This window comes from Narcine bancroftii, chromosome 6 (assembly GCF_036971445.1).
Source record: "Narcine bancroftii isolate sNarBan1 chromosome 6, sNarBan1.hap1, whole genome shotgun sequence".
NCBI lineage: Eukaryota > Metazoa > Chordata > Chondrichthyes > Torpediniformes > Narcinidae > Narcine > Narcine bancroftii.
In genome coordinates this window covers 47307487-47319837 of record NC_091474.1, presented here as the reverse complement: position 1 = coordinate 47319837, position 12351 = coordinate 47307487, and the positions used below count along the sequence as shown (strand labels likewise).

Here is a 12351-nt window from a genome sequence, read left to right as displayed (position 1 = left end):
AGCAGTCTGATTTCTCGCCTTTGTTTTTGTACAGGGTGATGATGATGGCATCACGAAGGTCCTGAGGCAGCTTTCCTTGGTCCCAGCAGAGCTTGAAAAACTCATGAAGTTTGGCATGAAGAGTTTTGCAGCCAACCTTCCAGATCTCTGGGGGGATTCCATCCATACCTGCTGCTTTGCCACTTTTCAGTTGTTCAATTGCCTTATATGTCTTTACCCGGGTGAGGACCTCATCCAGCTATAGCCTTAACGGGTGTTGAGGGAGCTGGAGCAGGGTGGATTCTTGGACTGAGCGGTTGGCACTGAAAAGAGATTGGAAGTGTTCTGACCATCGGTTGAGGATGGAGATCTTGTCGCTGAGGAGGAATTTGCCGTCTGAGCTGCGCAGCGGGCTTTGGACTTGGGGTAAGGGGCCACACACAGCCTTTAGAGCCTCGTAAAAACCCCTGAAGTCGCCAATGTCCGCGCTGAGCTGGGTTCATTTGGCGAGGCTAGTCCACCACTCATTTTGGATCTCCCGGAGTTTGCGCTGAAGATGGCTGCATGTGCGATGGAAGGCTCGTTTCTTCTCTGGCCAGGACGGCTTTGCAAGGTGAGCCTGGTGGGCAGCTCGCTTTTTTGCCAGCAGCTCCTGGATTTCCTGGTTGTTTTCGTCGAACCAGTCCTTGTTTTTCCTGGAGGAGAAGCCCAGTACCTCTTCAGTGGATGGTAGTCTTCAGCTGATCCCAGAGGATTTCAGGGGACGAGTCCGTGAGGCAGATTGCATCCTCGAGCTTTGCTTTGAGGTTTGTCTGGAAGTTTCCTCTCACTTTGTCTGACTGCAAGTTTCCAACATTGAACCTCTTTCTGGGGGCTTTACTGTTCCTGGACTTTGGCTTGATGTGAAGCTTGCAGCGAACCAGCCGGTGGTCATTGTGGCATTCCGCGCTGGGCATGACCCTGGTGTGGAGCACATCTCGTTTGTCTCTTTCTCACACCAGGACGTAGTCCAGGAGGTGCCAGTGTTTGGATCGGGGATGCATCCAGGTGGTCTTCAGGCTGTCCCTCTGCTGAAAAAGGGTGTTTGTAATGACAAGCCGCTGTTCTGCGCAGAGCTCCAACAGGAGGCGCCCGTTGTCGTTGCACTTGCCGACACCATGCTTGCCCAGGATTCCTGGCCAGGTTTCTGAGTCTTTGCCGACGCGAGCGTTGAAGTCGCCAAGGATGACAACCTTGTCGGCTGTAGGGGTGTGTTTGATGAGGTTGCGCAGGTCAGTGTGGAACTTGTCCTTTTCTGCTGTTTCCGCCTGGAGGGTTGGAGCATAGACACTGATGAGGGTGATGCGACGCTTGTTCTGAAGGGGGAGTCGCATGGACATGATCCGGTCCGAGTGGCCTGTCAGGAGGTTTTCGAGTTTGGAGGCAATGGAATTCTTGACCATGGAAGCCAACACCAGATAGGCGTCATTCAGCCTGAGGCTTGCCAGACCAGTAGAGTGTGTAGCCCACGCCGCGTTCTTGAAGGACTTCACTGAGAGCGGCTATGTCGATGGCAGAGGATAGGTGGCGGCGGCCCCGATCCGGGCAAAAGCGAGGGGGAGGTGGCGGCCCCGGCCATATAACCATATATTGGATGATATACAACCAATCTTTTTTGCTGTAAAAACTGAAAATGCTGGAAATCTGCATTTTGATTTACTGTAAATATTCATGTATAATGTGATCTCCCCCCATTTTTGAGGGGAAAAAGGTTTAACCCCCGTGTATAATACAATCCCCCTCCCCTCACCTGCCTGAGTCGCGCTGCTGTCTCTCCCCCCGCCCCTAGTCATGCTGCCATCAATGTAGGCACCTGCTGATAATCTTACTTATCGTTAAAATTGGCAGAAGAAATTTTACTCCCATGTATATTGTGACCATGTATATTTTGGTACAAAATTTTTCGCATTATATTCGAATATTTATGGTATTTAGTTTTCCAGCATCTGCAGTTTATTTTTATTTTCAATAATATTTTGTTACCTCCGGAAAAGTTCAGTTAGATTGGTCCGACTGAACCTTGCCCTAAGCAAGTAATCTCAACTCTCCTTGCTTTTTCCTGTGTCCGTTAATCCTATCCATCAGCATGGTAAATTTGTTTGAAAAGATATAATGCTAGGGTGAGCCCATCTTTGACTCTGAGGTCCAATCACATTGCAAGTTGCCTGAAACTTGCCTATCATCGCCTTGGGTTCACGAGACAGTATAATGCACAGGCAGCCTAAATTCTCACCTCTGATCAATCTTACCTCAGGAGGTCCAACTGTTTATGAAGGCCTATCTTCTCTCTTTCCAGACCCTCGGTCACACGATAGAGTTCTCTGAGGGAAATAGATAATTCAAACAATAAGTTATTCTTTAAGAGCTTAAATTACTTAATTTTTGAACAAAAAGTCTGTAATCCATGAACTTTTAAATGGCCGTGGTCAGGCAAACTCAAACTTTTTTGCTGATGGTGGTGAACTACCTCACCAACCCTTCGAGAGAAGGGGCTTCCATGATTTCAAATTGCCCAGACAATTCTGGTCTTTTCCTTGAGCTTGCATCTTCTAAAGGTCTAAAGGTCTACACTTTATTTATACTTATTTTAATTTTATCTTCAAATCAGGAATAACTGAATTAAATCGTATGGTGCTAAATTTAAGGCAGGGTTTGTGATGCTGAACTGGACAGAAGAGGGGCACGCCAAAGGTGCCCAATAGACTGAAGAAGCCACCTTGCTCCCCGTGCGTTAACAGTCCTTCGAAGTAGATCTTTTGTTACACGAGGACATCTTGGAATGTGGAAGATATCATATTTGCGTGGAATGAGATAACGAGAGAAACCTGATATCAAAATGTTTCTGAAATATAAGTAAGCGATGATTAATATCTGTATGAGCTATTCTAATTTACATTACAATCAACTCAATTACACATTTTCTAAACTGCTTTACTATTCAAACGCCATTTAGTATTATCACAAATCATTGCCCCTGATGCACCATCAATATCTCCAAAAGACCGATGTTGAATGAACTGATAGACTTTTATTAGCTTCAGAACAAAATCACATCCAACTGTTCTGTACTGGGCAGGGGGCTGTGGAACATTCTGGAGCCTGTGAGAGGAGACACAGTCGGCCAATGGGTGTGCCCGACCTGACAAACACATACACACAGTGGTTTACCACAGCCCTGCAAACTCTAACTCACCTTTCCTGCTCCTCTTGGAGTTGGGACATTTCTTGATGCAGGGCCTGCATTTGATGCTGGGCACCCAGTAGTTCGCTGCTTGCTTTCTGGAGAGCTTTCTCCAACTCTTTGGTGGTCCCTTTTAATCTTTGATTCTCCATCTTCAACTCTTGCTTTTCACTGAGCATCTCTCCAAACTCCTTCTCCAACTAGAACAGTCGGCAAGAGGATGAACAATGAAATGTGCACAGCCATTCTTTCAGAAAGTGTTAAGAGAACTCACCCTTACTTTGGGCTTGATGAGGTATTTGTTCACCAAATAACTGCCCACACCCCCAGAACCAAGTAAGACTGAGCCACAGGACATACAAAGTCTAATGTTAATGTGTTTGGTGGACCTGTTTCTTCGTGAAATATTCCTGCTAGAAGTAAAATAGTTGCAATTAAACCAAGCATTCCAGCATTGAGCCCAAAGACTCAATGTCTCTTAATGCCTGCTTAACCCGTGCACCTAGCTCAGACCTTCAGCCTGTGGGAGGAAACATCCATTCTAGAGCAGGGTATTGGGTGGCCATGACAGGGCTTCAGTGACGTGACGTGGGGAGGCATCAAGAGGTGGTGGAAGGCAAGTCCACGAAGCAAGACATGATGTGACTTAACAGGGCAAGGCTGAGTGTAAATTCAAAAACTCCTGAACCATTTCTGGAAAACCTTTTTGGAAAGATGGAGGATGACACGAGGATATGTGATAGAGTGAAGAAGGTTTATCTAACATGATCTAGATGAATCAAGAAAGTGGGTGAAGGTATGGTGGACAAAATTTAACAGGGTCAAATGCATGAGGGTTTCATGTCCCAAAATATGACAAGGTAGGTCTTATACTGTAGGGCCCTGGGGACCATAGTAAAACAAAGAAACTTGGGGGTAAAGGTGCACATGTGCATGAAATTGAGTGATGAAGTAAGCATTTGGCTTCATCAGTCAGGGCGCTGAGTACAGGACTAGGGAGATTGCATTACAAATGTACGGGACATTAGTGAGACTACATTGAGCATACTGTGTGCAATTTTGGTCATCCAGGGAAGGTATCATTAAGCTGGAAAGGTGCGGAAAAGATTCACAAGAATGTTTCCCAGACTTTAATTATAAGGAGAGAATGGGAATTTTCTCCCTGGAGTGTTGAAGGCTGAGGGGTGGCCTTTTTTGAGATTTATAAAATCACAAGGGGCATAAATAAAGAAAACAGTTGTTGCGTTTTTCCCAAGGTAGGGGAATCTAGAGCACGGAAACTGGAGGTGAGAGGGGCAAGACAGAAATGGTGCCTGTGGGACACCTTCTTCACACAGAGGACGGTGGGTATATGGGAACCACCAGAGGAAGTGGTAAAAGTGGGGACACTTGTGACATACAAAAGACATTTGGACTTGGATGGAATGTTTAGTGGGATGTGGGCTGAACAAGGGTAAATGGAACCAACTTGGTTAGCACGGACAAGTTGTGGCACCTAACTGGTTTCATGCTGTAGAACTCTATGGCAGTGGAAAAGTTTTCTAGTTTGTATTTCAGAGCAAAATAAATAAGCAAATTATTATCTAATATCTATACATATTTTATGTTTATATGCAATTATTACGTGCAGTGTATTGTGTATGTGTGTGTCCCATGATCCAGGGAAACACTGCTTTGTCTGGTTGTATATGTATAGTCAGATAACAATAAATTTGAACCTGAAATTGAATGAATATATTTCTATAAGTAGAGGATATCTTCATGGCAAACAATTTTATTTTGATATAAACAAAGTGCAACTCAATGAACTCAAGACAAATACAATTCAATATCCATTTTACCATATTTTTGTTGTATTAATAATGCTTCTGTTAGAAAATGTTGTATTAACATTTATTATGTGATTTTTATATTTAAATGTAGACATACAGCACGGTAACAGGCCATTTCAGCCTACAAGCCCATGCCGCCAATTACACCCGATTGACCCATACCCCTGGTATGATTTTGAATAGTTGGTGGAAACCGGAGCCCCCAGGGAAAACCCACGCAGACACTAGGAGGATGTACTAAACTCCTTACAGACAGCGCGGCATCGAACCCCGGCCCCGATTACTGGTGCCGCAACGGCGTTGCGTTAACCATGCCACCCCTACCCCTTCCCACTGCAAAATAGGGGACCCCTATTTTCCCAACCCCAGCAGCTGAATGTTCCCATTCCATTCCATACATTGTGCCAAATGTAAGTGGACAGATTTCTCAGCCGGTGAACTGGGAGGCTTGCAGACGGTCATGAGGATTCACTGGCAGCAGAGCCGATGAGGGCCGATGCTGAACACTAAGATTTTCAGTGGGAAAAGCACCTCAGTTCTGACATTAACATTACCTTGGGGAAAGATACAAGACTGTAAGATGGAGGTGCAGAAATAGGATTCTCAGCCCATCGAGTCTGCCCCACTATTCAATCACAAGCTGATCCATTTCCCCACTCAGCCCCAGTGACCAGCCTTCTCCCCATAACCTTTGATGTCCTGGCTAATCAGGAACCAATCAATCTCTGCCTTAAATAAACGCAATGCAAATATAATAATCTCTTGAACGGCTTTGATTTTGTCTGCGACACGTTGTGCTGCTTTGCTCATACTCTCTCCCACCTATATCTTGTTTCTGGGAAACTCACCATGAAGCAGGAAGAAAAACAGGCTACACACCTGCTGCCCTGTTTAATAAGCTTAAAGCTGATAAAGTGTCGGCACCAACACCTCTTGTCTGCCTTTTGGTCCAATCCCTTAATTCCACGAGTTTAAACTCATGACCATTTGAGAAGGTGAGAGAAGACATGACAAATTGAATGCAACTCTGACAAGCACGACTAAGTGGGCCTGCTGGGTTAGGCTCATTTGCTTGCATTCAGTGCATATCCATAAACTCTTTCTTGGACACTGTGTGGCCCTGAGACGAGGATGGCAACCCCAAGGCTTGGGAAAAGGTGGTGTGCAACAGACCGCTTGGAGGGAGGGAGGGAGGGAGGGAGGGGTAGGGGGATAGAAAGAGAGAGAGAGAGAGAGAGAGAGAAAGAGAGAGAGAGAATGAGACATCTTGGGGAGAGCATGGGGAGCATGCACTGGTCTGGAGAAAGGGTGATAGGACACAGACTAATCTTGAAAAGGGTATGACAAAATGGAAGTCACCAAGTGATTTTACAGATATTTGGGCACCGCAGACACGTCTTTGGAAGAGGTGAGTGAGTTTTATTTTTCAGACACAGAAGAATTGTTTAAAATGACACTGGTTTGGAAATTAATTCTCCCAGTGTGGTTTGAAAACAAAAGACAATTTCAAAAATGAGAATCTTTACCATGATAGTAATTGCATTGACTTATTTTTTTCAGTTAAATCCTTGTCAGAAGGATTTATGGATTAATTTCTAAAATATGAATAAAATTAAGAGCACTTGGGAGAGAGACTTACAAACTATTCTTTCCAAGGATATATAGACCAAATGTTTAAAATTGGTCCAATCCTTTTCCATTTGTGCACATCGTTCACTTATTCAATTCAAGAAAGAACATAGAGCACATTTATCCAAAGATAAATTAGTTAAGGTTTTTCCTACTATCAGTCCTGTCTGTGACCGATGTTGTAATGGGCTTGCTTCCTTATTTCCTATGTTTTGGTCCTCTTCAGCATTAGATCACTATTGGAGGGAAATTTTTAATGCATTTTTCCCAGTTACTAGTCAACCTCATCCCTTTACAGCTTTGTTTGGTGCGGTGATAGAGAACAGTCGATGATCCGGGTCAGATGGCCATGTGATAGCCTTTGCCACTTTAATGGGAAGGTGATGTATTTTGTCAAGATGGGAGGACTCGATCCCTCCCAATTATGCACAATGGACCACCCAAACCTTAACATGCTTGAACCTCGACAAGATTAGGTGTAATGTTTTGAAAAATGAAATTTAACAAAAGGTGGCACACTTATATTATATTTTAATGTTTGATGAATAATTATAATTTACTGTCTTGTATGTAATCTCTTCCTGAACTTACTTATTTACAAAGAAAGGCAATTCACCAACTGTTACTGTTACCCTTTTGGTGCTTTAAGGCATCCCAGCAGCTTTTTCATTTTTTTTAGTTTAGGGGCTATAGATTTAGGATTAGTTAGTTAGTCTTTTCTTCCTTTCAGTTTTTTTCTGCAGGACTAAGAGATATAATATTGAATTTATTTATCATTAGTTACAATCCTCATTTTTATTCTAGGGTGCATTATAATTACTCGGTACCTGTACAGGATCTTGGTCTTGTTCTTACACTTTTTGTTGTGTATATATAAAAAAAATTCACTAAAGAAATGAGGAATTACCCTCTTGTGGCTTCGAGAGATTTGCTCCTCCTTCTCTTCTTTAATCTTCAGCACTTCCTCTAGCTCTTGGTTTTGGAAGCTCAAATTTGAGACCTGATAGGATGAGAGGCCAGGTGAACCTTCTGAAGCAAAGTCTCCCGAAAACGTGAATTTAAGAGAAATACTGATGAAAGGATACATTTATTTAAACCTCCTACTTGACTAAACATTCTCTCTTTTTCCCTTTGAATTTGTTGCTCGGTTTCATCATAGAGATTATTAATTTCTTCAAGGTATTCCGTTTCCTTTCTGTAAATCATCGACAGATAGACAGATTAAGTTGAGATAAAGTCAGTGCTCATCAGTCAAATAGCTGGTAACTTTACGTTAATGGGCCTCGGCAAACAGAACATTGCAGTGCAGGCCCATGATGGCGTGTCGACAGAGGTAAACCAACTCCAAAACAGTTTAATCCTTCCCTACTTCACATGCATCAGCATCCATTTTTCATGCATCCATGCAAGAGTGCTTTGAATGGCCCTATTGTGCCAGCCTCCAGAACCAACCAACCCACCACTATATGCATAAAACACATGTATATGTATTATACTACAAAACAATGTATTATAGTGCACACATCACTATATGTATAAAAGACATCTCTGACCTCTTCCCTAAACTTTCCTCCATTCACCTTAAACAGATGACCTCTGGTATTTGCTATGGACACCACAGGAAAAAGGTGTTGGCTGTCCACCCTATTATGCCTCTCTTAAACCTCTTGTCCTTTGTCAAATATGAAAAACCTGTCAACTTTGCTTCATAAGACGTATTCTCCAATCTAGGCAAATTCATGGTAACTTTCCTCATCACCCCCTCTTGTAATGAGGTGACCAGAACTGAACGCAATATTCCACGTTTGGTTAACCAGAGTTCCATAAAAGTCAGGTCACTGCTCTGAGTGCTACTGGTATCATGTAACCCAGAACTACCTGTCGCATGGTCGGGTGGTTGATGACTAAACCAGCTCCTCCACCAGGCTTGCCTGATGTGGAGGGCGGTTGGACACCCTGCAGGTTGAAAAAAGGTGGACGGACCCTCTCATAAGGTTAACGGCCATCCAGCAAACGCATGCCGTGAAGTCTGGAAAGGGCATCCCTTGCATCGAAGCTTGGTCTGGCCATTCACCACAACGGAACTTCCCCCAGCTCCCTTGGGCCTCACCATGCCACTGGATATGAGAGGAGATGTCGGGAGGGTGGGTCAGGACCTGCGCACCTAAATCCTCTACTCACCTAAATCCATTCACACACACTCTGTTCCTTTCTGAGGAGTGGGGTATACACCCCACAAACTCTCTGAAAGGAACCATCACTATCCTATGGGATGGATAGCCAGTAGAGCAGAAACGTTACCTAAGGGCACTTGAACTCAGTCCCCCAACTAATGAAGGCCAACATACCATAAGCATTCTTAACCACCCCATCAATTTGCATGGCACCCTCAAGAGATCTAACCCCGACCCGTTGATCTCTCTGTTGCTCCACATTATTAAGGATCCTGCAATTAACCACATACTCTGCCTTCAGGTTCGATCTTCCAAAGTGCATCCTTTCACATTGATCCGGATTAAACTCCATTTGCCAGTCTCTGTCCAACTCTGCATCCTGAACACTATCCACAGTTCCTCCTACCTTGGTATCGTAAATATTAAATTTTTAAAATTTAATTTAATAAAATGTAGACATAAGCACGGTAACAGGCAATTTCGGCCCACGAGTCTTTTCCCAATTTACAGCCCATTAACCTACACCCCTGGTACGTTTTGAATGGTGGGAGGAAACTAGAGTCCCCCGGGGAAAACCCATGCAAACACAGAGGGAGAACATACAAACTCCTTACAGACAGTGTGGAATTCGATCCCTGATCCCAATCGCTGGCGCTGCACTAACCGCTACGCCAAACGTGCCCCCCTCCACTGAAAACTTAGTAAACCAGCATTCCACTTCTTCATCCGTCATTAAAAAAAAATCACAAAGAGGAAGATATAGTAAATAGAAGGTTGGAAAGTGGGACAAGTCAGAGGCACAGGGCTCCAGTTCTGAGAAAATGATTCCTCCTTCCGAATCTCCAGTTATGTGATCACCGTGCCAATGTTTTTAGAAATCCTCCATGCCATGCTGAGGGTTAGATGGAATCAGATCCCTGTAAATCTGGATTTAGCCACAGGTTTTAACACATGGAAACAGACCCTTTGGGCTAACATATGAGAGTGGGAGGATTGTGGATTGAAATTCCAGCGGAAGTGGTGATGTGGTTCCATTACAATATTTAAGAGAAATTTGGATGGGGGAAAAAGTCAGCAGATGACAGAAGTGAGTGTGAGGGAACACTTTGCATCTAATGTTCATAATACTATTAGTTTCAAGATAATTACAGAAGAGGATAAGTCTGGTCCTCAGATTGAGAAACGGTACTTTCAGTGATATCAGAATGGATCTGGGCGGTGAATTGGGAGAGGACGTTTTCTGACAAAGATGTGCTGGGTAAATGGGAGGTCTTCAAAAGTGAATTTTTGAGAGCACACAGATCATATGTTCCTGTCAGAATTAAAGGCAAGAATAACAGGTGGAATGAACCTTGATTTCTGAGAGAGATTGAGGCCCTGGTTAAGAAGCAGAAGGTGCCTAGCATGTATAGGCAGCAAGGACCAAATGAGGTAAATATTTGCGGAATGTAAAAAAACACTTTGGAGGACTAAAAAGAAGACACGAGGTTGCTTTGGCAGGCAAAATGAAGGAAAATCCCAAGGATTTCCCCGGATATATTAAGAGCAAAAGGATAATAAGAGAGAAATTTAGGTTAAAGGTTCCATTTTTGTCACGAGATACTACATTTAGAATGTAACATACATGAAATTCTTTAACTTTGTCTACCCGAAGGAAGAGAGAGAGTCGCCACTTTGTCCAGTGCCCCCTCACAGAAATGAGGCCCCAGCGAGGAATGAACTTGGTTTACAAGACCAGTGCTCTAACCACTGAGATATCGGAGCCTACTCCTCTTGAAGATCAGAGTGGTCATCTATGCATGGAACTAAAAGTGATTGGATGAGTTTTAATTTTTTTTTACATATTTGTTCAAGAGGCGGACACGGGGTCTATTGAAGTGAAGCAAAAGAGCAGCGAGGTCATGGACTCTACACAGATGACAGAAGAGTTGCTGGCTTAAAGCTGATAAATCCTCAGAGTCAGAAAAGATATTCCTTTGGACCTTGTGGGAGGCTAGTGCAGACATTTCAGGGCCTCTAGCAGTGTAATTTAAAATGTCCTTAGCTAGGGGTGAGGGGCTGGAGGATTGGAGGATAGCTAATGTTGTTCAAGAAAGGCTCCAAGAATAATCTGAGAAATTATAGGCCTGGAAACCTGACATCAGTAGTGGGTAAATTATTGGAAGGTATTCTAAGAGACCAGATATACAAGTACTGATTAAAGATAGTCGACCTACCTTTGTGAATGGTAGGCTACATCTAACCAATCTTATATTTTTTTTCCCAAGGAGATTGCCAGGAAAGCTGATGAAGGAAAAGCAGCAGATGTTGTCTATGTGGATTTCTTTAAGGTCTTTGACACGTTGGCCAAGAAGTTTCAGTTGCTCGGTATTCAGCATGATGCAGTGAATTGGATTAGACGCTAGTTTTGCTGGAGAAGCCAGAGAGTGGTAGTGGAGACCTGTAACCAGTGACATGCCTCACGGATCGGTGCTGAGTCCATTGGTGTTTGTCATCTATAATCAACGATCTTGATGATAATGTAGTAAATTGGATCAGAAAATTTGCAGAGGACACTGAGGTTAAGGGCACAGTGGCAGCAAGGAAAGCTTTCATCGGGATCTGGACCAGCTGAAAAATGTCCTCTCCCAATCCACAGCCCAGATCCATTCTGATATCATTGAAAGTACATTTCTCAATCTGAGGACCAGACCTATCCTCTTCTATAAAATGGGTAAAAATGGCAGGTGGAAGTTAATGTGGACAACTGCGCAGTGATGCACTTTGGGAGGACAAACCAGATTAGAACTTGCATGATAAACAGTGGGAATCTGAGAATACAGTTACCCAATTCTTTGAAAAAGGTGCACAAGTTGACAGGGTAGCAAAGGTGAGGCAGTGTGCAGTTTCTTTGAAATGGCGACCAACAAGGTTGAGGAGTGAAGGGATTTAGAATCTGTACATTTGGATTTTAATGAGGTAATTGACAAGGTTCTGCACAGGAGTCTTGTCCAGAAGATTAGATCATATGGGATCTAGGGCTTGGATATAAAATTGTCTTGATGGTAGGGGACAGAGCATGGTAGTGGAGGCTTATGTTTTAGACTAGATGCCAATGAGAAGCGGTGCACCACAGGGATCAATGCTGATCAGTTCTTCCTCATTTATATTAACAATCTAGATAGGTCTATGGGTGGCAGGGTTAGTAATTTCATGGATAGCACTAAAATTGGTGGAATGATGGAAAATGAGGAAGATTAAGCAAGATTCTGATCAACTGGAGTTTAATTCAGGGAAATGCAAGATATTTCATTATGGTAAATCCAGTCAGGGCAGGATTGACAGTAAATGGTTAAGACCTGGGCAGTGTAATAGAACAGAGAGAGCGAAGGGAAGAGGTTCACAGATCCCTGAAAGTGACAATGCAGGTAGACAGTCATACGGCAGGTAAAAGGCCCTTTCACCTTAACCATCCATTGCCAGTTTAGCCTTATCCCACTTGCCTGTATTTAGTCCATATCAGTCTCAACTCTTCCTC

The 12351-nt window shown here is 43.5% G+C and overlaps 1 protein-coding gene across 3 annotated transcripts in view; it reads right to left on the bottom strand.

The window, feature by feature from the left end:
* Positions 1-12351, bottom strand: part of cracr2aa (calcium release activated channel regulator 2Aa) — a 91731-nt gene that overhangs the window by 39482 nt on the left and 39898 nt on the right. For all 3 annotated transcript variants that reach the window (XM_069884886.1, XM_069884888.1, XM_069884887.1), the window contains exons 6-9: positions 7765-7855; positions 7568-7660; positions 3212-3399; positions 2268-2339 (exon numbers count right to left, since the gene is read on the bottom strand). In XM_069884886.1, the coding sequence (XP_069740987.1) occupies positions 2268-2339; positions 3212-3399; positions 7568-7660; positions 7765-7855 (444 nt within the window). The remainder of the gene's footprint in view (positions 1-2267; positions 2340-3211; positions 3400-7567; positions 7661-7764; positions 7856-12351) is intronic.